Below are 26711 nucleotides of genomic sequence, written 5' to 3'. Positions count from 1 at the left end.
ATATCTGTACACTGACTGGTGTCTCTCAGTCCCCTCTCCCTCAGGGAGATATCTGTACACTGACTGGTGTCTCTCAGTCCCCTCTCTCTCAGGGAGATATCTGTACACCGACTGGTGTCTCTCAGTCCCCTCTCTCTCAGGGAGATATCTGTACACTGACTGGTGTCTCTCAGTCCCTCTCTCTCAGGGAGATATCTGTAAACTGACTGGTGTCTCTCAGTCCCTCTCTCTCAGGGAGATATCTGTACACTGACTGGTGTCTCAGTCCCTCTCTCTCAGGGAGATATCTGTACACTGACTGGTGTCTCTCAGTCCCTCTGCCTCAGGGAGATATCTGTACACTGACTGGTATCACTCAGTCCCTCTCCCTCAGGGAGATATCTGTACACTGACTGGTGTCTCTCAGTCCCTCTCTCTCAGGGAGATATCTGTACACTGACTGGTGTCTCTCAGTCCCTCTCCCTCAGGGAGATATCTGTACACTGACTGGTGTCTCTCAGTCCCCTCTCTCTCAGGGAGATATCTGTACACTGACTGGTGTCCCTCAGTCCCTCTCTCTCAGGGAGATATCTGTACACTGACTGTGGCTCTCAGTCCCCTCTCTCTCAGGGAGATATCTGTACACTGACTGGTGTCTCTCAGTCCCTCTCTATCAGGGAGATATCTGTACACTGACTGGTGTCTCTCAGTCCCTCTATCTCAGGGAGATATCTGTACACTGACTGGTGTCTCTCAGTCCCTCTCTCTCAGGGAGATATCTGTACATTGACTGGTGTCTCTCAGTCCCTCTCCCTCAGGGAGATATATGTACACTGACTGGTGTCTCTCAGTCCCCTCTCCCTCAGGGGGATATCTGTACACCGACTGGTGTCTCTCAGTCCCTCTTTCTCAGGGAGATATCTGTACACTGACTGATGTCTCTTAGTCCCTCTCCCTCAGGGAGATATCTGTACACTGACTGGTGTCTCTCTGTCCCTCTCTCTCAGGGAGATATCTGTACACTGACTGCTGTCTCTCATTCCCTCTCTCTCAGGGAGATATCTGTACACTGACTGGTGTCTCCCAGTCCCTCTTTCTCAGGGAGATATCTGTACACTGACTGGTGTCTCTCAGTCCCCTCTCTCTCAGGGAGATATCTGTAAACTGACTGCTGTCTCTCAGTCCCTCTCACTCTGGGAGATATCTGTACACTGACTGGTGTCTCTCAGTCCCCTCTCTCTCAGGGAGATATCTGTACACTGACTGGTGTCTCTCAGTCCCCTCTCCCTCAGGGAGATATCTGTACACTGACTGGTGTCTCCCAGTCCCTCTCTCTCAGGGAGATATCTGTACACTGACTGGTGTCTCTCAGTCCCCTCTCCCTCAGGGGGATATATGTACACTGACTGGTGTCTCTCAGTCCCCTCTCCCTCAGGGAGATATCTGTACACTGACTGGTGTCTCTCAGTCCCCTCTCTCTCAGGGAGATATCTGTACACTGACTGGTGTCTCTCAGTCCCTTCTCTCTCAGGGAGATATCTGTACACCGACTGGTGTCTCTCAGTCCCCTCTCCCTCAGGGAGATATCTGTACACCGACTGGTGTCTCTCAGTCCCCTCTCTCTCAGGGAGATATCTGTACACTTACTGGTGTCTCTCAGTTTCTCTCTCTCAGGGAGATATCTGTACACTGACTGGTGTCTCTCAGTCCCCTCTCCCTCAGGGAGATATCTGTACACTGACTGGTGTCTCTCAGTCCCTGTCCCTCAGGGAGATATCTGCACACTGACTGGTGTCTCTCAGTCCCTCTCTCTCAGGGAGATATCTGTAAACTGACTGGTGTCTCTCAGTCCCTCTCCCTCAGGGAGATATCTGTACACTGACTGGTGTCTCTCAGTCCCCTCTCTCAGGGAGATATCTGTTCACTGACTGGTGTCTCTCAGTCCCCTCTCCCTCAGGGGGATATCTGTACACTGACTGGTGTCTCTCAATCCCCTCTCCCTCAGGGAGATATCTGTACACTGACTGGTGTTTCTCAGTCCCTCTCCCTCAGGGAGATATCTGTACACTGACTGGTGTCTCTCAGTCCCCTCTCCCTCAGGGAGATATCTGTACACTGACTGGTGTCTCTCAGTCCCCTCTCTCTCAGGGAGATATCTGTACACCGACTGGTGTCTCTCATTCCCCTCTCTCTCAGGGAGATATCTGTAAGCTGACTGGTGTCTCTCAGTCCCTCTCTCTCAGGGAGATGTCTGTACACTGACTGGTGTCTCAGTCCCTCTCTCTCAGGGAGATATCTGTACACTGACTGGTGTCTCTCAGTCCCTCTCCCTCAGGGAGATATCTGTACACTGAATGGTGTCACTCAGTCCCTCTCCCTCAGGGAGATATCTGTACACTGACTGGTGTCTCTCAGTCCCTCTCTCTCAGGGAGATATCTGTACACTGACTGGTGTCTCTCAGTCCCCCTCCCTCAGGGAGATATCTGTACACTGACTGGTGTCTCTCAGTCCCCTCTCTCTCAGGGAGATATCTGTACACTGACTGGTGTCCCTCAGTCCCTCTCTCTCAGGGAGATATCTGTACACTGACTGTGGCTCTCAGTCCCCTCTCTCTCAGGGAGATATCTGTACACTGACTGGTGTCTCTCAGTCCCTCTCTCTCAGTGAGATATCTGTACACTGACTGGTGTCTCTCAGTCCCTCTCTCTCAGGGAGATATCTGTACACTGAGTGGTGTCTCTCAGTCCCTCTCTCTCAGGGAGATATCTGTACATTGACTGGTGTCTCTCAGTCACTCTCCCTCAGGGAGATATATGTACACTGACTGGTGTCTCTCAGTCCCCTCTCCCTCAGGGGGATATCTGTACACTGACTGGTGTCTCTCAGTCCCCTCTCCCTCAGGGAGATATCTGTACACTGACTGGTGTCTCTCAGTCCCCTCTCTCTCAGGGAGATATCTGTACACTGACTGATGTCTCTCAGTCCCTTCTCTCTCAGGGAGATATCTGTACACCGACTGGTGTCTCTCAGTCCCCTCTCCCTCAGGGAGATATCTGTACACCGACTGGTGTCTCTCAGTCCCCTCTCTCTCAGGGAGATATCTGTACACTGACTGGTGTCTCTCAGTCCCTCTCTCTCAGGGAGATATCTGTACACTGACTGGTGTCTCTCAGTCCCCTCTCCCTCAGGGAGATATCTGTACACTGACTGGTGCCTCTCAGTCCCCTCTCCCTCAGGGAGATATCTGTACACTGACTGGTGTCTCTCAGTCCCTCTCTCTCAGGGAGATATCTGTACACTGACTGGTGTATCTCAGTCCCTCTCTCTCAGGGAGATATCTGTAAACTGACTGGTGTCTCTCAGTCCCTCTCACTCAGGGAGATATCTGTACACTGACTGGTGTCTCAGTCCCTCTCTCTCAGGGAGATATCTGTACACCGACTGGTGTCTCTCAGTCCCCTCTCCCTCAGGGAGATATCTGTACACCGACTGGTGTCTCTCAGTCCCCTCTCTCTCAGGGAGATATCTGTACACTGACTGGTGTCTCTCAGTCCCTCTCTCTCAGGGAGATATCTGTAAAATGACTGGTGTCTCTCAGTCCCTCTCCCTCAGGGAGATATCTGTACACTGACTGGTGTCTCTCAGTCCCCTCTCCCTCAGGGGGATATCTGTACACTGACTGGTGTCTCTCAATCCCCTCTCCCTCAGGGAGATATCTGTACACTGACTGGTGTTTCTCAGTCCCTCTCCCTCAGGGAGATATCTGTACACTGACTGGTGTCTCTCAGTCCCGTCTCCCTCAGGGAGATATCTGTACACTGACTGGTGTCTCTCAGTCCCCTCTCTCTCAGGGAGATATCTGTACACTGACTGGTGTCTCTCAGTCCCTACTCTCTCAGGGAGATATCTGTACACCGACTGGTGTCTCTCAGTCCCCTCTCTCTCAGGGAGATATCTGTAAGCTGACTGGTGTCTCTCAGTCCCTCTCTCTCAGGGAGATATCTGTACACTGACTGGTGTCTCAGTCCCTCTCTCTCAGGGAGATATCTGTACACTGACTGGTGTCTCTCAGTCCCTCTCCCTCAGGGGGATATCTGTACACTGACTGGTGTCTCTCAATCCCCTCTCCCTCAGGCAGATATCTGTACACTGACTGGTGTTTCTCAGTCCCTCTCCCTCAGGGAGATATCTGTACACTGACTGGTGTCTCTCAGTCCCCTCTCCCTCAGGGAGATATCTGTACACTGACTGTTGTCTCTCAGTCCCCTCTCTCTCAGGGAGATATCTGTATCCTGACTGGTGTCTCTCAGTCCCTACTCTCTCAGGGAGATATCTGTACACCGACTGGTGTCTCTCAGTCCCCTCTCTCTCAGGGAGATATCTGTACACTGACTGGTGTCTCTCAGTCCCTCTCTCTCAGGGAGATATCTGTAAACTGACTGGTGTCTCTCAGTCCCTCTCTCTCAGGGAGATATCTGTACACTGACTGGTGTCTCAGTCCCTCTCTCTCAGGGAGATATCTGTACACTGACTGGTGTCTCTCAGTCCCTCTGCCTCAGGGAGATATCTGTACACTGACTGGTATCACTCAGTCCCTCTCCCTCAGGGAGATATCTGTACACTGACTGGTGTCTCTCAGTCCCTCTCTCTCAGGGAGATATCTGTACACTGACTGGTGTCTCTCAGTCCCTCTCCCTCAGGGAGATATCTGTACACTGACTGGTGTCTCTCAGTCCCCTCTCTCTCAGGGAGATATCTGTACACTGACTGGTGTCCCTCAGTCCCTCTCTCTCAGGGAGATATCTGTACACTGACTGTGGCTCTCAGTCCCCTCTCTCTCAGGGAGATATCTGTACACTGACTGGTGTCTCTCAGTCCCTCTCTCTCAGGGAGATATCTGTACACTGACTGGTGTCTCTCAGTCCCTCTATCTCAGGGAGATATCTGTACACTGACTGGTGTCTCTCAGTCCCTCTCTCTCAGGGAGATATCTGTACATTGACTGGTGTCTCTCAGTCCCTCTCCCTGAGGGAGATATATGTACACTGACTGGTGTCTCTCAGTCCCCTCTCCCTCAGGAGGATATCTGTACACTGACTGGTGTCGCTCAATCCCCTCTCCCTCAGGGAGATATCTGTACACTGACTGGTGTTTCTCAGTCCCCTCTCCCTCAGGGAGATATCTGCACACTGACTGGTGTCTCTCAGTCCCCTCTCTCTCAGGGAGATATCTGTACACTGACTGGTGTCTCTCAGTCCCCTCTCCCTCAGGCAGATATCTGTACACTGACTGGTGTTTCTCAGTCCCTCTCCCTCAGGGAGATATCTGTACACTGACTGGTGTCTCTCAGTCCCCTCTCCCTCAGGGAGATATCTGTAAACTGACTGTTGTCTCTCAGTCCCCTCTCTCTCAGGGAGATATCTGTATACTGACTGGTGTCTCTCAGTCCCCTCTCTCTCAGGGAGATATCTGTACACTGACTGGTGTCTCTCAGTCCCTCTCTCTCAGGGAGATATCTGTAAACTGACTGGTGTCTCTCAGTCCCTCTGTCTCAGGGAGATATCTGTACACTGACTGGTGTCTCAGTCCCTCTCTCTCAGGGAGATATCTGTACACTGACTGGTGTCTCTCAGTCCCTCTGCCTCAGGGAGATATCTGTACACTGACTGGTGTCACTCAGTCCCTCTCCCTCAGGGAGATATCTGTACACTGACTGGTGTCTCTCAGTCCCTCTCTCTCAGGGAGATATCTGTACACTGACTGGTGTCTCTCAGTCCCTCTCCCTCAGGGAGATATCTGTACACTGACTGGTGTCTCTCAGTCCCCTCTCTCTCAGGGAGATATCTGTACACTGACTGGTGTCCCTCAGTCCCTCTCTCTCCGGGAGACATCTGTACACTGACTGTGGCTCTCAGTCCCCTCTCTCTCAGGGAGATATCTGTACACTGACTGGTGTCTCTCAGTCCCTCTCTCTCAGGGAGATATCTGTACACTGACTGGTGTCTCTCAGTCCCTCTATCTCAGGGAGATATCTGTACACTGACTGGTGTCTCTCAGTCCCTCTCTCTCAGGGAGATATCTGTACATTGACTGGTGCCTCTCAGTCCCTCTCCCTCAGGGAGATATATGTACACTGACTGGTGTCTCTCAGTCCCCTCTCCCTCAGGGGGAAATTCTGTACACTGACTGGTGTCTCTCAGTCCCTCTTTCTCAGCGAGATATCTGTACACTGACTGGTGTCTCTCAGTCCCCTCTCTCTCAGGGAGATATCTGTACACTTACTGGTGTCTCTCAGTCCCCTCTCCCTCAGGGGGATATCTGTACACTGACAGGTGTCTCTCAGTCCCTCTTTCTCAGGGAGATATCTGTACACTGACTGATGTCTCTTAGTCCCTCTCCCTCAGGGATATATCTGTACACTGACTGCTGTCTCTCATTCCCTCTCTCTCAGGGAGATATCTGTACACTGACTGGTGTCTCTCAGTCCCCTCTGTCTCATGGAGATATCTGTAAACCGACTGCTGTCTCTCAGTCCCTCTCACTCTGGGAGATATCTGTACACTGACTGGTGTCTCTCAGTCCCCTCTCCCTCAGGGGGATATCTGTACACTGACTGGTGTCTCTCAGTCCCCTCTCCCTCAGGGAGATATCTGTACACCGACTGGTGTCTCTCAGTCCCTCTCTCTCAGGGAGATATATGTACACTGACTTGTGTCTCTCAGTCCCCTCTCCCTCAGGGAGATATCTGTACACTGACTGGTGTCTCTCAGTCCCCTCTCTCTCAGGGAGATATCAGTACACTGACTGGTGTCTCTCAATCCCTCTCTCTCAGGGAGATATCTGTACACTGACTGGTGTCTCTCAGTCCCTCTCTCTCAGGGAGATATCTGTACACTGAATGGTGCCTCTCAGGCCCTCTCTCTCAGGGAGATACCTGTACACTGACTGGTGTCTCTCAGTCCCTCTCTCTCAGGGAGATATCTGTACACTGACTGGTGCCTCTCAGTCCCCTCTCCCTCAGGGAGATATCTGTACACTGACTGGTGTCTCTCAGTCCCTCTCTCTCATGGAGATATCTGAACACTGACTGGTGTATCTCAGTCCCTCTCTCTCAGGGAGATATCTGTAAACCGACTGGTGTCTCTCAGTCCCTCTCACTCAGGGAGATATCTGTACACTGACTGGTGTCTCAGTCCCTCTCTCTCAGGGAGATATCTGTACACTGACTGGTGTCTCTCAGTCCCTCTCCCTCAGGGAGATATCTGTACACTGACTGGTGTCACTCAGTCCCTCTCTCTCAGGGAGATATCTGTACACTGACTGGTGTCTCTCAGTCCCTCTCCCTTAGAGAGATATCTGTACACTGACTGGTGTCTCTCAGTCCCCTCTCTCTCAGGGGGATATCTGTACACTGACTGGTGTCTCTCAGTCCCTCTCCCTCAGGGAGGTATCTGTACACTGACTGGTGTCTCTCAGTCCCTCTCTCTCAGGGAGATATCTGTACACTGACTGGTGTCTCTCAGTCCCTCTCTCTCAGGGAGATATCTGTACACTGACTGGTGTCCCTCAGTCCCTCTCTCTCAGGGAGATATCTGTACACTGACTGGTGTCTCTCAGTCCCTCTCTCTCAGGGAGATATCTGTACACTGACTGGTGTCTCTCAGTCCCTCTCTCTCAGGGAGATATCTGTACACTGACTGGTGTCTCTCAGTCCCTCTCTCTCAGGGAGATATCTGTACATTGACTGGTTTCTCTCAGTCCCTCTCCCTCAGGGAGTTATATGTACACTGACTGGTGTCTCTCAGTCCCCTCTCCCTCAGGGGGATATCTGTACACTGACTGGTGTCTCTCAGTCCCTCTTTCTCAGGGAGATATCTGTACACTGACTGGTGTCTCTCAGTCCCCTCTCCCTCAGGGGGATATCTGTACACTGACTGGTGTCTCTCAGACCCTCTTTCTCAGGGAGATATCTGTACACTGACTGATGTGTTTTAGTCCCTCTCCCTCAGGGAGATATCTGTACACTGACTGCTGTCTCTCATTCCCTCTTTCTCAGGGAGATATCTGTACACTGACTGGTGTCTCTCAGTCCCTCTCTCTCAGGGAGATATCTGTAAACTGACTGGTGTCTCTCAGTCCCCTCTCCCTCAGGGGGATATCTGTACACTGACTGGTGTTTCTCAGTCCCTCTCCCTCAGGGAGATATCTGTACACTGACTGGTGTCTCTCAGTCCCCTCTCCCTCAGGGAGATATCTGTACACTGACTGGTGTCTCTCAGTCCCCTCTCTCTCAGGGAGATATCTGTACACTGACTGGTGTCTCTCAGTCCCTACTCTCTCAGGGAGATATCTGTACACCGACTGGTGTCTCTCAGTCCCCTCTCTCTCAGGGAGATATCTGTAAGCTGACTGGTGTCTCTCAGTCCCTCTCTCTCAGGGAGATATCTGTACACTGACTGGTGTCTCAGTCCCTCTCTCTCAGGGAGATATCTGTACACTGACTGGTGTCTCTCAGTCCCTCTCCCTCAGGGGGATATCTGTACACTGACTGGTGTCTCTCAATCCCCTCTCCCTCAGGCAGATATCTGTACACTGAGTGGTGTTTCTCAGTCCCTGCTCTCTCAGGGAGATATCTGTACACCGACTGGTGTCTCTCAGTCCCCTCTCTCTCAGGGAGATATCTGTACACTGACTGGTGTCTCTCAGTCCCTCTCTCTCAGGGAGATATCTGTCAACTGACTGGTGTCTCTCAGTCCCTCTCTCTCAGGGAGATATCTGTACACTGACTGGTGTCTCAGTCCCTCTCTCTCAGGGAGATATCTGTACACTGACTGGTGTCTCTCAGTCCCTCTGCCTCAGGGAGATATCTGTACACTGACTGGTGTCACTCAGTCCCTCTCCCTCAGGGAGATATCTGTACACTGACTGGTGTCTCTCAGTCCCCTCTCTCTCAGGGAGATATCTGTACACTGACTGGTGTCCCTCAGTCCCTCTCTCTCAGGGAGATATCTGTACACTGACTGTGGCTCTCAGTCCCCTCTCTCTCAGGGAGATATCTGTACACTGACTGGTGTCTCTCAGTCCCTCTCTCTCAGGTTGATATCTGTACACTGACTGGTGTCTCTCAGTCCCTCTATCTCAGGGAGATATCTGTACACTGACTGGTGTCTCTCAGTCCCTCTCTCTCAGGGAGATATCTGTACATTGACTGGTGTCTCTCAGTCCCTCTCCCTCAGGGAGATATATGTACACTGACTGGTGTCTCTCAGTCCCCTCTCCCTCAGGGGGATATCTGTACACTGACTGGTGTCTCTCAGTCCCTCTTTCTCAGCGAGATATCTGTACACTGACTGGTGTCTCTCAGTCCCCTCTCTCTCAGGGAGATATCTGTACACTGACTGGTGTCTCTCAGTCCCCTCTCCCTCAGGGCGATATCTGTACACTGACAGGTGTCTCTCAGTCCCTCTTTCTCAGGGAGATATCTGTACACTGACTGATGTCTCTTAGTCCCTCTCCCTCAGGGATATATCTGTACACTGACTGGTGTCTCTCAGTCCCTCTCCCCCTCAGGGAGATATCTGTAAACCGACTGCTGTCTCTCAGTCCCTCTCACTCTGGGAGATATCTGTGCACTGACTGGTGTCTCTCAGTCCCCTCTCCCTCAGGGGGATATCTGTACACTGACTGGTGTCTCTCAGTCCCCTCTCCCTCAGGTGAATATCTGTACACTGACTGGTGTCTCTCAGTCCCCTCTCCCTCAGGGAGATATCTGTACACCGACTGGTGTCTCTCAGTCCCTCTCTCTCAGGGAGATATCTGTACACTGACTGGTGTCTCTCAGTCCCCTCTCCCTCAGGGAGATATCTGTACACTGACTGGTGCCTCTCAGTCCCCTCTCCCTCAGGGAGATATCTGTACACTGACTGGTGTCTCTCAGTCCCTCTCTCTCAGGGAGATATCTGTACACTGACTGGTGTATCTCAGTCCCTCTCTCTCAGGGAGATATCTGTAAACCGACTGGTGTCTCTCAGTCCCTCTCACTCAGGGAGATATCTGTACACTGACTGGTGTCTCAGTCCCTCTCTCTCAGGGAGATATCTGTACACTGACTGGTGTCTCTCAGTCCCTCTCCCTCAGGGAGATATCTGTACACTGACTGGTGTCACTCAGTCCCTCTCTCTCAGGGAGATATCTGTACACTGACTGGTGTCTCTCAGTCCCTCTCCCTTCGAGAGATATCTGTACACTGACTGGTGTCTCTCAGTCCCCTCTCTCTCAGGGAGATATCTGTACACTGACTGGTGTCCCTCAGTCCCTCTCTCTCAGGGAGATATCTGTACACTGACTGGTGTCTCTCAGTCCCTCTCTCTCAGGGAGATATCTGTACACTGACTGGTGTCTCTCAGTCCCTCTCTCTCAGGGAGATATCTGTACACTGACTGGTGTCTCTCAGTCCCTCTCTCTCAGGGAGATATCTGTACATTGACTCGTTTCTCTCAGTCCCTCTCCCTCAGGGAGATATATGTACACTGACTGGTGTCTCTCAGTCCCCTCTCCCTCAGGGGGATATCTGTACACTGACTGGTGTCTCTCAGTCCCTCTTTCTCAGGGAGATATCTGTACACTGACTGGGGTCTCTCAGTCCCCTCTCTCTCAGGGCGATATCTGTACACTGACTGGTGTCTCTCAGTCCCCTCTCCCTCAGGGGGATATCTGTACACTGACTGGTGTCTCTCAGACCCTCTTTCTCAGGGAGATATCTGTACACTGACTGATGTCTCTTAGTCCCTCTCCCTCAGGGAGATATCTGTACACTGACTGCTGTCTCTCATTCCCTCTTTCTCAGGGAGATATCTGTACACTGACTGGTGTCTCTCAGTCCCTCTTTCTCAGGGAGATATCTGTACACTGACTGGTGTCTCTCAGTCCCCTCTCTCTCAGGGAGATATCTGTAAACTGACTGCTGTCTCTCAGTCCCTCTCACTCTGGGAGATATCTGTACACTGACTGGTGTCTCTCAGTCCCCTCTCCCTCAGGGGGATATCTGTACACTGACTCGTGTCTCTCTGTCCCCTCTCCCTCAGGGGGATATCTGTACACTGACTGGTGTCTCTCAGTCCCTCTTTCTCAGGGAGATATCTGTACACTGACTGGTGTCTCTCATTCCCCTCTCTCTCAGGGAGATATCTGTACACTGACTGGTGCCTCTCAGTCTCTCTCTCTCTGAGGGAGATATCTGTACACTGACTGGTGTCTCTCAGTCCCCTCTCCCTCAGGGGGATATCTGTACACCGACTGGTGTCTCTCAGTCACTCTTTCTCAGGAAGATAGCTGTACACCGACTGGTGTCCCTCAGTCCCTCTCTCTCAGTGAGATATCTGTACGCTGACTGTTGTCTCTCTGTCCCCTCTCTCTCGGAGATATCTGTACACTGATTGATGTCTCTCAGTCCCCTCTCTCTCAGGGAGATATCTGTACACTGACTGGTGTCTCTCAGTCCCCTCTCCCTCAGGGAGATATCTGTACACTGACCGGTGTCTCTGTCTCCTCTCTCTCTCAGGGAGATATCTGTACACTGACTGGTGTCTCTCAGTCACTCTTTCTCAGGAAGATAGCTGTACACCGACTGGTGTCCCTCAGTCCCTCTGCCTCAGGGAGATATCTGTACACTGACTGTTGTCTCTCAGTCCCCTCTCCCTCAGGGAGATATCTGTGCGGTGACTGGTATCTCTGAGTCCCTCTCTCTCTCAGGGAGATATCTGTACACTGACTGGTGTCTCTCAGTCCCTCTCTCTCTCAGGGAGATATCTGTACCCTGACTGTTGTCTCTCAGTCCCTCTCTCTCTCAGGGAGATATCTGTACCCTGACTGTTGTCTCTCAGTCCCTCTCTCCCTCAGGGAGATATCTGTACACTGACTGGTGTCTCGCAGGCCCTCTCTCCCTCAGGGAGATATCTGTACACTGACTGTTGTCTCTCTGTCCCCTCTCTCTCAGGGGGATATCTGTACACTGACTGGTGTCTCTCAGTCCCCTCTCTCTCAGGGAGATATCTGTACACTGACTGGTGTCTCGCAGGCCCTCTCTCCCTCAGGGAGATATCTGTACACTGACTGTTGTCTCTCTGTCCCCTCTCTCTCAGGGGGATATCTGTACGTTGACTGGTGTCTCTCAGTCCCCTCTCTCTCAGGGAGATATCGGTACGCTGACTGTTGTCTCTCTGTCCCCTCTCTCTCGGAGATGCACTGACTGGTGTCTCGCAGCCCCTCTCTCCCTCAGGGAGATATCCGGCCCCTTTTATAGGCTTCAATTTTGCTAACAAGCCTATTATGTGGTACTTTATCAAAGTCTTTTGAAAGTCCATACACACAATCTCATCTGCACTGCCCTCATCCACCCTCTCTGTTACCTCATCAAAATACTCAGTCATAAGAATTAGGAGCAGGAGTAGGCCTCTTGGCCCCTCGAGCCTGCTCCGCCATTCAATAAGATCATGGCTGATCTTGGGGCTCAAAGCCACTTCCCTGCCCGCTCCCCATAACCCTTCACTCCCTTATTTTGCCAAAATCCGTCTATCTCCACCTTAAATGTATTTAATGACCCAGCCTCCACGGCTGTCTGGGGCAGAGAATTCCACAGATTTCTGTACCCCCCGTTAGTCAAACACGATTTGCCCTGAAGAAATCCGTGGCGCCTCTCCTTTATTAGTCCATGCTTGTCCAAGTGGCTGTTCATTTTCTCCCGGATTATTGTCCCTGAAAGTATCCCCACCACCGTCGTTAGGCTGACGGTCCTGTAATTGCCGGCGTTATCCTTCTCCCCTTTTTTGAACAAGGGTATCACATTTGCAATCCTCCAGTCCTTTGGCACCACCCCCGTATCTAAGGAGGATTGGAAGATGGTGGCCAGAGCCTCCACAATTTCTACCCTTACTCCCCTCAGCAACCCAGGATGCATCCCATCCGGACTGGGTGACTTCTCGACTTTAATCACCGCCAGCCATCCCACTATCTCCTCTTTCTCCAGTTTTATCTCATCCAGTATCCCGGCAACCTCCTCCTTTACCATAGCTTTGGCAAAGTCCTCTTCCTTGCTAAACGCCGATGCAAAGTATCGTGATAATTATGCATGTGTCAGGGAGTGGGTAGGGCTTCCCGAATTTACTGTCACTCTCTCTCGTTGCCGAGTTAGCTTGGTAACTCTACACAGAACCCTCCTCCTTCCTACGTGCTGCTCTGAGCTGCGATGCCGTCGGCCTCAGTGCCAAAGTTGAGATCAATCTCGGGAGCCGTTGCTCGGGAACCGCAGCATGCAACCCCCCCATCTCTCCTGCCTCTGCATCCCTCCGCCCCGTGATGTAGCCCTCTGACGTCACTCACCCCACCAAGTACATAAGATGATAAGAAATAGGAGCAGGAGTTGATGAGTAAGGAGTGTGATGGAATACTCTCCACTTGCCGGGATGAGTGCAGCTGCAACAACACTCAAGAAGCTCGACACCATCCAGGACACAGCAGCCCACTTGATTGGCACCCCATCCACCGCCTTAAACATCCACTCCCTCCACCACCGGCGCACCGTGGCTGCAGTGTGTACCATCTACAAGATGCACTGCAGCAACTCGCCAAGGCTTCTTCGGCAGCACCTCCTGAACACCGTGACCTCTTCCACCTAGAAGGACAAGGGCAGCAGGCGCAAGGGAACACCATCACCTCCAAGTCCCCCTCCAAGTCACACACCATCCTGACTGGGAAGTATATCTGCTGATCTTTTATCGTCGCTGGGTCAAAATCCTGGAACTCCCTCCCTAACAGCAACTGTGGGAGCACCTTCACCACACGGACTGCAGCGGTTCAAGAAGGTGGCTCACCACCACCACCTTCTCAAGGGCAACTAGGGATGGGCAATAAATGCTGGCCTTGTCAGCGATGTCCACATAAGTGAATAAAAAAAATAGTTGGCCATTTGTCCCTTCAAACCTGCTCTGCCATTCAATAAGATTTGGCTGATTTTCTACCTCATCTTCACTTTCCTGCACTCTCCCCATATCCCTTGATTCCCTTAATAGTCAAAAATCTATCGCTCTCTGTCTTGAATATACTCAACGACTGAGCCTCCACAGCCCTCTGGGGCAGAGAATTCCAAAGATTCACCACCCTCTGAGTGAAGAAATTCCTCCTCATCTCAGTCCTAAATGACCGACCCCTTATTGTGAGACTGTGACCCCTGGTTCTAGACTCCCCAGCCAGCGGAACCATTCTCCAACCACTCGCCCCGCCACCCCTCTGCTCTGTACGATGCCAGGCGTTACCTGGGCTGAAGGGTATTCTGGGACGGCTCCTCGCTCCAGACTGTAGATTTGGGAGTGGATGTTGGTCATAGCTCTGTGAGACAACGTCAAACTCTGCCAAGAGAAGACCGAGAGATGGACGATTAGATAAACATAGAAACACAGAAAAATAGGAGCAGGAGTGGGCCATTCGGCCCTTCGAGCCTGCTCCGCCATTCAATATGATCATGGCTGATCCTCTATCTCAATACCATATTCCCGCTCTCTCCCCATACCCCTTGATGCCTTTTGTGTCTAGAAATCTATCTAACTCCTTCTTCAATATATTCAGTGACTTGGCCTCCACAGCCTTCTGTGGAAAAGAATTCCACAGGTTCACCATCCTCTGAGTGAAGAAATTTCTCCTCATCTCAGTCCTAAATGTCCTACCCCGTATCCTGAGACTGTGACCCCTTGTTCTAGACCCCCCAGCCAGGGGAAACATCCTCCCTGCATCCAGTCTGTCTAGCCCTGTCAGAATTTTATACGTTTCAGTGAGATTCCCCTCTCATTCTTCTAAACTCTCGCGAGTACAGGCCTAGTCATCCCAATCTCTCCTCATACGATCCCAGGAATCAGTCTGGTGAACCTTCGCTGCACTCCCTCTATGGCAAGTATATCCTTTCTTAGGTAAGGAGACCAAAACTGCACACAGTGCTCCAGGTGTGGTCTCACCAAGGCCCTGTATAACTGCAGTAAGACATCCTTGCTCCTGTACTCAAATCCTCTCGCTATGAAGGCCAACATACCATTTGCCTTCCTAACTGCTTGCTGCACCTGCATGTTTGCTTTCAGTGACTGGTGTACAAGGACACCCAGGTCCCTTTGTACATCAACATTTCCCAATCTAGCACCATTTAAATAATACTGTACCTTTCTGTTTTTCCTACCGAAGTGGATAACTTCTGATTTATCCACGTTATACTGCATCTGCCATGTGTTTGCCCACTCACTCAACAACATGCTTCTCACCACGTCAGGGCGTCCCAAAGTGCTTTCCAGCCAATTAAGTAAGTTTTTTGAAGTTTAGTCACTGTTTTAATGTATGAAACATGGCAGCCAATTTGCGCACAGCAAGCTCCCACACACAGCATTGTGATAATGACCAGATAATCTGTTTTTTTTTTAGTGATTTTGGTTGAGGGATAAATGTTGGCCCAGGACACCGGGGAGAACTTCCCTCTGCTCCTCTTCCACCGATGGCTGTAGGATCTCTTACATCCAGCTGTGAGGGCAGATGGGCCCTCAGTTTAACGTTTCATCCCAAAAGACGGCACCTTCGACAGTGCAGCGCTCCCTCAGTACTGTCAGCCTACATTCATGTGCTCAAGTCTCTGGAGTGGGGTGCGAACTCACAACCTTCTGACTCAGAGACGAGAGTGCGACCCAGTGAATCAAGCGCGATATTAAACAGTTCTCCACTTCTGGACCACACCGATATTTAGTTCTCACAGATTCATACCCGAGACTGACTACAAGACACAGAGAGAGTGAGAGAGTGGTAGAGAGAGAGAGAGGGAGGGAGAGAGAAAGCATGCGCGGGGCAGAAAGCAAGAGGGGGGCACAGAGAGAGAGCGAGAGGAGGGCAGAGCAAGCTAGAGGGGTGGAGAGAGAGGGGCAGAGAGGGAGTAAGAGGGGCAGAGAGGGAGAGAGAGCGAGAGCGAGAGAGGGGCGGAGAGCAAGGGATTGGCAGAGAGAGCTAGAGGGGCGGAGAGAGAGGGGCAGAGAGAGAGCAAGAGAGGCAGAGAGAGAGAGCGAGAGAGAGAGAGGGGCCGAGAGCAGGGGACTGGCAGAGAGAGCTGGAGTGGCAGAGAGAGAGAGGGAGGGAGAGGACAGAGAGAGTGAGAGCAAGAGAGGGGCGGAGAGGGAGAGGGGCAGAGAGAGCGAGCGAGAGGGGTGGAGAGCGAGAGAGGGGCAGAGAGAGTAAGAGCGGCAGAGAGGGAGAGAGAGCGAGCGAGAGGGGCCGAGAGCAAGAGATTGGCAGAGAGAGCTGGAGTGGCAGAGAGAGAGAGGGAGGGAGAGGGCAGAGAGAGTGAGAGCAAGAGAGGGGCGGAGAGAGAGAGGGGCAGAGAGAGCGAGCGAGAGGGGTGCAGAGTGAGAGAGGGGCAGAGAGAGCTGGAGTGGCAGAGAGAGAGAGGGAGGGAGAGGGCAGAGAGAGTGAGAGCAAGAGAGGGTCGGAGAGAGAGAGGGGCAGAGAGAGCGAGCGAGAGGGGCGGAGAGCGAGAGAGGGGCAGAGAGAGTAAGAGCGGCAGAGAGGGAGAGAGAGAGCGAGAGACAGAGAGGGGCCGAGAGCAAGAGATTGGCAGAGAGAGCTGGAGTGGCAGAGAGAGAGAGGGGTGGAGAGCGAGAGAGAGATGGAGAGCGAGAGAGAGATGGTGAGCGAGAGAGAGATGGAGAGTGAGAGAGAGGTGGAGAGCGAGACCCCTTGGGTCAGAGCGATCATAATATGATAGAACTCTTCATTAAGATGGAGAGTGAAGTAGTTGACTCAGAGACTAGGGTCTTGAATTTAAATAAAGGAAACTACGATGGTATGAGGCGCGAGTTGGGTAGGATTGATTGGGGAATGTTACTCAAAGAGTTGACGGTGGATAGGCAATGGCAAACATTCAAAGATTGCATGGATGAACTGCAGAATTTGTTCATCCCTGTTTGGTATAAAAAAAAAGGTGACTCAATTGTGGCTAACAAGGGAAATTAGGGATAGCATAAGATCCAAGGAGAGGACATATAAATTGGACAGAAAAAGCAGTAAACCTGAGGATTGGGAGCAGTTTAGGATTCAACAAAGGAGGACAAAGGGATTAATTACGAAGGGGAAAATAGAATATGAGAGTAAGCTTTCAGGGAACATAAAAACTGACTGTTAAAGCTTTTATAGATATGTGAAGAGAAAAAGATTGGTGAAGTCAAGCGTAGGTCCCTTGCAGTCAGAATCAGGGGAATTTATAATGGGGAACAAAGAAATGGCTGACCAATTAAATACATACTTTGGTTCTGTCTTCACAAAGGAGGACACAAATAACCTCCCAGAGATGTCAGGGAACATAGGGTCTGATGAAAGGGAGGAACTGAAAGAAATCAGTATTTGTAGGGAAATGGTGTTAGGGAAATTGACGGGATTGAAGGCCGATAAATCCCCAGGGCCTGATAATCTACACCCTAGGGTACTTAAGGAAGTGGCCCTAGAAATAGTAGATGCATTGCTGGTCATCTTCCAAAATTCGATAAACTCTGGAACAGTTCCCATGGATTGGAGGGTAGCTAATGTTACCCCACTATTCAAAAAAGGTGGTAGAGAGAAAACGAGGAATTATAGATCGGTAAGCCTGACATCGGTAGTGGGGAAAATGCTAGAGTCCATTATAAAAGATGTAATAGCAGAGCACTTGGAAAACAGTGACAGGACCGGACAAAGTCAACATGGAGTTACAAAAAGTAAATCGTGCTTGACTAATCTACTGGAATGTTTTGAGGATGTAACTGGTATAATAAATAAGGGAGAACCAGTGGATGTGGTGTATTTGGACTTTCAGAAGGCTTTCGATAAGGTCCCACATAAGAGATTAGCATGTAAAGTTAAGGCACATGGGATTGGGGGCAAGGTACTGACTTGGATAGAGAACTGGTTGGCATACAGAAAGCAAAGAGTTGGAATAAACGGCTCTTTTTCCGAGTGGCAGGCAGTGACTAGTGGGGTACCGCAGGGATCGGTCCTTGGACCCCAGCTATTCACAATATATATAAATGATCTAGACGAGGGAACTAGATGTAGTATCTCCAAGTTTGCAGACGACACAAAGCTGGGTGGGCGTGTGTGCTGTGAGGAGGATGCCGAGAAACTGCAGTATGATTTGGACAGGTTGGGTGATTGGGCAGAAGCATGGCAGATGCAGTATAATGTGGATAAATGCGAGGTTATCCACTTTGGTGGCAAAAACAGGAAGGCAGATTATTATCTGAATGGCAATAGATTGGGAGAAGGGGAAGTGCAACGAGACCTGGGTGTCCTTGTGCACCAGTCGCTGACGGTAAGCATGCAGGTGCAGCAGGCGGTTAAGAAGGCAAATGGTATGTTGGCCTTCGTAGCGAGAGGGTTTGAGTACAGGAACAAGGATGTCTTGCTGCAGTTGTACAGGGCCTTGGTGAGACCACATCTTGAGTATTGTGTACAGTTTTGGTCGCCTTATCTGAGGAAGGATGTTCTTGCCATGGAGGGAGTGCAGCGAAGATTCACCAGACTGATACCTGGGATGGCAGGAATGACGTATGAAGAGAGATTGGGTCGATTGGGCTTATACTCGCTGGAGTTTAGAAGATTGAGAGGGGATCTCATTGAAACTTATAAAATTCTAACAGGACTAGACAGACTAGATGCTGGAAGGATGTTCCCGATGGCGGGGGAGTCCAGAACCAGGGGTCACAGTCTAAGGATAAGGGGTAGGCCATTTAGGACAGAGATGAGGAGGAATTTCTTCACCCAGAGAGTGGTGAACCTGTGGAATTCTCTACCACAGAAGGCAGTGGAGGCCAATTCATTAAATATATTCAAGAAGGAGTTAGATATATTTCTTAAGGCTAAAGGGATCAAGGGATATGGGGAGAAGGCAGGGACAGGGTACTGAATTTGGATGATCAGCCATGATCTAATTGAAAGGGGCAGAGGGCGCGAGAGGGACAGACAGAAAGAGAGAGAGAGAGAGAGAGAGAGGCAGGGAGACAGATGCAGAAAGAGAGGGAGAGAGACATTCAGAGGAAGAAATGAGCAGGTCTGGTGGTGTAATGGTGATGTTGTTGGCAATCTGGAAACCTGGACTAATGATCCAGGCTATCAGGAGTTTGAATCCCACCTTGGGCTGTTGTGAAATTGAAATCTGTTATTCGTCCCCAGCTGGAGTGTTGTGTCCAGTTCTGGGCACCGCACTTTAGGAAGAGCTTGAAGGCTTTGGAGAGGGCACAGAGGAGATTTAATAGAATGGTACCAGGGATGAGGGACTTCAGTGATGTGGAGAGACTGGAGAAGCTGGGGTTGTTCTCCTTAGAGCAGAGAAGGCTAAGGGGAGATTGACCAGAATGGTACCAGGGATGAGGGACTTCAGTGATGTGGAGAGACTGGAGAAGCTGGGGTTGTTCTCCTTAGAGCAGAGAAGGTTAAGGGGAGATTGACCAGAATGGTACCAGGGATGAGGGACTTCAGTGATGTGGAGAGACTGGAGAAGCTGGGGTTGTTCTCCTTAGAGCAGAGAAGGTTAAGGGGGAGATTGACCAGAATGGTGCCAGGGATGAGGGATTTCAGTGATGTGGAGAGACTGGAGAAGCTGGGGTTGTTCTCCTTAGAGCAGAGAATGTTAAGGGGAGATTGACCTGAATGGTACCAGGGATGAGGGACTTCAGTGATGTGGAGAGACTGGAGAAGCTGGGATTGTTCTCCTTAGTACAGAGAAGGTTAAGGGGAGATTGACCTGAATGGTACCAGGGATGAGGGACTTCAGTGATGTGGAGAGACTGGAGAAGCTGGGATTGTTCTCCTTAGAGCAGAGAAGGTTAAGGGGAGATTGACCAGAATGGTACCAGGGACGAGGGACTCCAGTGATGTGGAGAGACTGGAGAAGCTGGGATTGTTCTCCTTAGAGCAGAGAAGGTTAAGGGGGAGATTGACCAGAATGGTAACAGGGATGAGGGACTTCAGTGATGTGGAGAGACTGGAGAAGCTGGGGTTGTTCTCCTTAGAGCAGAGAAGGTTAAGGGGGAGATTGACCAGAATGGTACCAGGGATGAGGGACTTCAGTTACGTGGAGAGACTGGAGAAGCTGGGGTTGTTCTCCTTAGAGCAGAGAAGGTTAAGGGGAGATTGACCAGAATGGTACCAGGGATGAGGGACTTCAGTTACGTGGAGAGACTGGAGAAGCTGGGGTTGTTCTCCTTAGAGCAGAGAAGGTTAAGGGGAGATTGACCAGAATGGTACCAGGGATGAGGGACTTCAGTGATGTGGAGAGACTGGAGAAGCTGGGGTTGTTCTCCTTAGAGCAGAGAATGTTAAGGGGAGATTGACCAGAATGGTACCAGGGATGAGGGACTTCAGTGATGTGGAGAGACTGGAGAATCTGGGATTGTTCTCCTTAGAGCGGAGAAGGTTAAGAGGAGATTGACCAGAATGGTACCAGGGATGAGGGACTTCAGTGATGTGGAGAGACTGGAGAAGCTGGGATTGTTCTCCTTAGAGCAGAGAAGGTTAAGGGGAGATTGACCAGAATGGTACCAGGGATGAGGGACTTCAGTGATGTGGAGAGACTGGAGAAGCTGGGATTGTTCTCCTTAGAGCAGAGAAAGTTAAGGGGAGATTGACCAGAATGGTAACAGGGATGAGGGACTTCAGTGATGTGGAGAGACTGGAGAAGCTGGGATTGTTCTCCTTAGAGCAGAGAAGGTTAAGAGGAGATTTGATGGAGATGTTTAAAATCATGAAGGGTCTAGACAGAGTAAATAAAGAGAAACTGTTTCCAATGGCTGAAAGGTCGATAACCAGAGGACACAGAATTAAGGCGATTGGCAAACTAACCAGAGGCGACAGGAGGAACAATGTTTTTATACAACGAGTGGTTAGGGGCTGGAATGCACTGTCTGATAGGGTGATGACAGTGGTGAATAGTAGCCTTCCAAAGGGAACTGGATAAAGGGATATGGGGAAGGAGCGAGGGAGTGGGATTAATTGGATTGCTCTTCGAAAGAGCCGGCGCAGACTCGATGGGCCGAATGGCCTCCTTCTCTGCTGTACTATTCTATGATTCTAAGATTCTAAGAAGTGGAAAAGATAGAAATGACAGCGAATGGAGGGAACAGCTGTAAACCCACCTGCTGGAAAGGGTTGAGGGCTCCTTCATCACAGGTTAAATAATAATCCAAGAGATCTGGAAGGGAAACAATAAACATTGCTCGCTCAGACACAGGGTAAAGCTCCCGCCACACTGTCCCATCAGACACTCCCAGGGTGGGTACAGCACGGGTTAGATACAGAGTAAAGCTCCCTCTACACTGTCCCATCAAACAATCCAGGGCAGGTACAGCACAGATTAGATACAGAGTAAAGCTCCCTCTACACTGCCCCATCAAACACTCCCAGGGCAGGTACAGCACGGGTTAGATACAGAGTAAAGTTCCCTCTACACTGCCCCATCAAACACTCCCAGGGCAGGTACAGCACGGGTTAGATACAGAGTAAAGCTCCCTCTACACTGTCCCATCAAACACTCCCAGGGCAGGTACACCACGGGTTAGATACAGAGTAAAGCTCCCTCTACACTGTCCCATCAAACACTCCCAGGGCAGGTACACCACGGGTAAGATACAGAGTAAAGCTCCCTCTACACTGTCCCATCAAACACTCCCAGGGTGGGTACAGCACAGGTTAGATACAGAGTAAAGCACCCTCTACACTGTCCCATCAAACACTCCCAGGGTAGGTACAGCATGGGTTAGATACAGAGTAAAGCAACCTCTACACTGTCCCATCAAAGACTCCCAGGGCAGGTACACCACGGGGTTAGATACAGAGTAAAGCTCCCACTACACTATCCCATCAAACACTCCCAGGACAGGTACAGCACGAGTTAGATACAGAGTAAAGCTCCCTCTACACTGTCCCATCAAACACTCCCAGGGCAGGTACACCACGGGTTAGATACAGAGTAAAGCTCCCTCTACACTGTCCCATCAAACACTCCCAGGGCAGGTACACCACGGGTTAGATACAGAGTAAAGCTCCCTCTACACTGTCCCATCAAACACTCCCAGGGCAGGTACAGCACAGGGTTAGATACAGAGTAAAGCTCCCTCTACACTGCCCCATCAAACACTCCCAGGACAGGTACAGCACGAGTTAGATACAGAGTAAAGCTCCCTCTACACTGTCCCATCAAACACTCCCAGGGCAGGTACACCACGGGTTAGATACAGAGTAAAGCTCCCTCTACACTGTCCCATCAAACACTCCCAGGGCAGGTACAGCACGGGTTACATACAGAGAAAAGCTCCCTCTACACTGTCCCATCAAACACTCCCAGGGCAGGTACACCACGGGTTAGATACAGAGTAAAGCTCCCTCTACACTGTCCCATCAAACACTCCCAGGGCAGGTACAGCACGGGTTAGATACAGAGTAAAGCTCCCTCTACACTGTCCCATCAAACACTCCCAGGGCAGGTATAGCACGGGTTAGATACAGAGTAAAGCTCCCTCTACACTGTCCCATCAAACACTCCCAGGGCAGGTACAGCACGGGGTTAGATACAGAGTAAAGCTCCCTCTACACTGTCCCATCAAACACTCCCAGGGCAGGTACAGCACGGGGTTAGATACAGAGTAAAGCTCCCTCTACACTGTCCCATCAAACAATCCAGGGCAGGTACAGCACGAGTTAGATACAGAGTAAAGCTCCCTCTGCACTGTCCCATCAAACAATCCCAGGGCAGGTACACCACGGGTTAGATACAGAGTAAAGCTCCCTCTACACTGTCCCATCAAATACTCCCAGGGCAGGTACAGCACAGGTTAGATACAGAGTAAAGCTCCCTCTACACTGTCCCATCAAACAGTCCCAGGGCAGGTACAGCACGGGTTAGATACAGAGTAAAGCTCCCTCTACACTGTCCCGTCAAACAGTCCCAGGGCAGGCACAGCACGGGTTAGATACAGAGTAAAGCTCCCTCGACACTGTCACATCAAACAATCCCAGGACAGTTACAGCACGGGTTAGAGACAGAGTAAAGCTCTGAGGGATATGGGGACAATGTGGGGTTGAGGGATATGGGGACAAGGTGGGGTTGAGGGATATGGGGACAATGTGGGGATGAGGGATATGGGACAAGGTGGGGTTGAGGGATATGGGGACAAGGTGGGGTTGAGGGATATGGGGACAATGTGGGGTTGAGGGATATGGGGACAATGTGGTGTTGAGGGATATGTGGAGAAGGTGGGTAGTTGTGGTTGAGGGGTACGGAGAGAGGGTGGGTAGGTGGGGTTGAGGGATATGGGGAGAAGGTGGGTAGGTGGGGTTGGGGGAGAAGGTGGGTAGGTGGTGTTGAGGGATATGTAGAGAAGGTGGGTAGGTGGGGTTGAGGGATATGGGGAGAGGGGGGTAGGTGGGGTTGAGGGATATGGGGAGAGGGGGGTAGGTGGGATTGAGGGATATGGGGAGAAGGTGGGTAGGTGGGGTTGAGGGATATGGGGAGAGGGGGGTAGGTGGGATTGAGGGATATGGGGAGAAGGTGGGGAGGTGGGGTTGGGGATATGGGGAGAAGGTGGGTAGGTGGGGTTGAAGGATATGGGGAGAAGGTGGGTAGGTGGGGTTGAGGGATATGGGGAGAAGGTGGGTAGGTGGGGTTGAGGGATATGGGGAGAAGGTGGGTAGATGGGGTTGGGGATATGGGGAGTAGGTGGGTAGGTGGGGTTGGGGATATGGGGAGAAGGTGGGTAGGTGGGTTGGGGATATGGGGAGAAGGTGGGTAGGCGGGGTTGGGGATATGGGGAGAAGGTGGGTAGGTGGGGTTGAGAGATATGGGGAGAAGGTGGGTAGGTGGGTTGGGGATATGGGGAGCAGGTGGGTAGGTGGGGTTGAGGGATATGGGGAGAAGGTGGGTAGGTGGGGTTGAGAGATATGGGGAGAAGGTGGGTAGGTGGGGTTGGGGATATGGGGAGAAGGTGGGCAGGTGGGGTTGAGAGATATGGGGAGATGGTGGGAGGTGGGGTTGGGGATATGGGGAGAAGGTGGGTAGGTGGGGTTGAGGGATATGGGGAGAAGGTGGGTGGGTGGGTTTGGGGATATGGGGAGAAAGTGGGTAGGTGGGTTGAGGGATATGGGGAGAAGGTGGGTAGGTGGGGTTGGGGATATGGGGAGCAGGTGGGTAGGTGGGGTTGGGGATATGGGGAGAAGGTGGGTATGTCGGATTAGGGATATGGGGAGAAGGTGGGTAGGTGGGGTTGAGGGATTATGGGGAGAAGGTGGGTAGGTGGGGTTGAGGGATATGGGTAGAATGTGGGTAGATGGGGTTGAGGGATTATGGGGAGAAGGTGGGTAGGTGGGGTTGAGGGATATGGCAAGAAGGTGGGGTTGGGGATATGGGGAGAAGGTGGGGTTGGGGGATATGGGGAGAAGGTGGTTGGGTGGGGTTGTGGGATATGGGGAGAAGGTGGGTAGGTGGAGTTCGGGATATGGGGAGAAGGTGGGTAGGTGGGGTTGGGGATATGGGGAGAAGGTGGGTAGGTGGGGTTGGGGATATGGGGAGAAGGGGGGTAGGTGGGGTTGGGGATATGGGGAGAAGGTGGGTAGGTGGGGTTAGGGATATGGGGAGAAGGTGGGTAGGTGGGGTTGAGGGATATGGGGAGAAGGTGGGTAGGTGGGGTTAGAGATATGGGGAGAAGGTGGGTCGGTGGGGTTGAGGGATTATGGGGAGAAGGTGGGTAGGTGGGGTTGAGGGATATGGGGAGAGGTTGGGTAGGTGGGATTGAAGGATACGGGGAGAAGGTGGGTAGGTGGGGTTGGGGATATGGGGAGAAGGTGGGGAGGTGGGTTTGGGGATATGGGGAGAAGGTGGGTAGGTGGGGTTGGGGATATGGGGAGAAGGTGGGTAGGTGGGGTTGGGGATATGGGGAGAAGGTGGGTAGGTGGGGTTGGGGATATGGGCAGAAGGTGGGTAGGTGGGGTTAGGGATATGGGGAGAAGGTGGGTAGGTGGGGTTGAGGGATATGGGGAGAAGGTGGGTAGGTGGGGTTAGGAATATGGGGAGAAGGTGGGTAGGTGGGGTTGAGGGATTATGGGGAGAAGGTGGGTAGGTGGGGTTGAGGGATATGGGGAGAGGTTGGGTAGGTGGGATTGAAGGATACGGGGAGAAGGTGGGTAGGTGAGGTTGAGGGATATGGGGAGAAGGTGGGTAGGTGGTTTTGAGGGATATGGGGAGAAGGTGGGTAGGTGGGGTTGGGGGATATGGGGAGAAGGTGGGTAGGTGGGGTTGGGGATATGGGAAGAAGGTGGGTAGGTGGGGTTAGGGAAATGGGGAGAAGGTGGGTAGGTGGGGTTAAGGGATATGGGGAGAAGGTGGGTGGGTGGGGTTGAGGGATATGGGGAGAAGGTGGGTAGGTGGGGTTGAGGGATATGGGGAGAAGGTGGCTAGGTGAGGTTGAGGTATTATGCGGAGAAGGTGGGTAGGTGGGGTTGAGGGATAAGGGGAGAGGTTGGGTAGGTGGGTTTGAAGGATACGTGGAGAAGGTGGGTAGGTGAGGTTGAGGGATATGGGGAGAAGGTGGGTAGGTGGGGTTGAGAAATATGGGGAGAAGGTGGGTAGGTGGGGTTGAGGGATATGGGGAGAAGGTGGGTAGGGGGGTTAAGGGTTATGGGGAGGGGTTGGGTTGGTGGGATTGAAGGATACGGGGAGAAGGTGGGTAGGTGAGGGTGGGGATATGGGGAGAAGGTGGGTAGGTGGGGTTGAGGGATATGGGGAGAAGGTGCGTAGGTGAGGTTGGGGATATGGGGAGCAGGTGGGTAGGTGGGGTTAGGGATATGGGGAGAAGGTGGGTTGGTGGGGTTGAGGGATATGGTGAGAAGGTTGGTAGGTGGGGTTGAGGGATTATGGGGAGAAGGTGGGTCGGTGGGGTTGAGGGATATGGCAAGAAGGTGGGGTTGGGGATATGGGGAGAAGGTGGTGTTGGGGGATATGGGGAGAAGGTGGTTGGGTGGGGTTGTGGGATATGGGGAGAAGTTGAGTAGGTGGGGTTGAGGGATATGGGGAGAAGGTGGGTAGGTGGGGTTGGGGATATGGGGAGAAGGTGGGTAGGTGGAGTTGGGGATATGGGGAGACGGTGGGTGGGTGGGGTTGGGGATATGGGGAGAAGGTGGGTAGGTGGAGTTGGGGATATGGGGAGAAGGTGGGTAGGTGGGGTTGGGGATGTGGGGAGAAGGTGGGTAGGTGGGGTTGAGGGATATGGGGAGAAGGTGGGTAGGTGGGGTTGAGGGATATGGGGAGAAGGTGGGTATGTGGGATTGAAGGATATGGGGAGAAGGTGGGTAGGTGAGGTTGGGGATATGGGGAGAAGGTGGGTAGGTGGGGTTGAGGGATATGGGGAGAAGGTGGGTAGGTGGGGTTAGGGATATGGGGAGAAGGTGGGTAGGTGGGGTTGAGGGATATGGGAAGAAGGTGGGGTTGGGGATATGGGGAGAAGGTGGGGTTGAGGGATATGGGGAGAAGGTGGGTGGGAGGGGTTGTGGGATATGGGGAGAAGTTGAGTCGGTGGGGTTGAGGGATATGGAGAGAAGGTGGGTAGGTGGGGTTGGGGATATGGGGAGAAGGTGGGTAGGTGGGGTTGAGGGATTATGGGGAGAAGTTTGGTAGGGGGGTTAAGGGATATGGGTAGAG

The 26711-nt window shown here is 51.9% G+C and overlaps 1 protein-coding gene across 1 annotated transcript in view; it reads right to left on the bottom strand.

The window, feature by feature from the left end:
• Positions 1–14152: 14152 nt before the first annotated feature.
• Positions 14153–26711, bottom strand: part of LOC147084972 (protein tweety homolog 1-like) — a 75402-nt gene continuing 62843 nt past the window's right edge. Inside the window, exons 7-8 of the mRNA XM_085979393.1 lie at positions 21160–21215; positions 14153–14382 (exon numbers count right to left, since the gene is read on the bottom strand). Coding sequence (XP_085835519.1) covers positions 14185–14382; positions 21160–21215 — 254 coding nt within the window. The 3' untranslated portion in view covers positions 14153–14184. The remainder of the gene's footprint in view (positions 14383–21159; positions 21216–26711) is intronic.

The sequence above is a fragment of the Somniosus microcephalus genome, unplaced genomic scaffold (genome assembly GCF_052327205.1).
Source record: "Somniosus microcephalus isolate GS21.2 unplaced genomic scaffold, FLI_Smic_1.0 unresolved_chr9, whole genome shotgun sequence".
NCBI lineage: Eukaryota > Metazoa > Chordata > Chondrichthyes > Squaliformes > Somniosidae > Somniosus > Somniosus microcephalus.
Note: the sequence above shows the minus strand (reverse complement) of the source record. Positions and strands in the feature narration are given on the sequence as shown.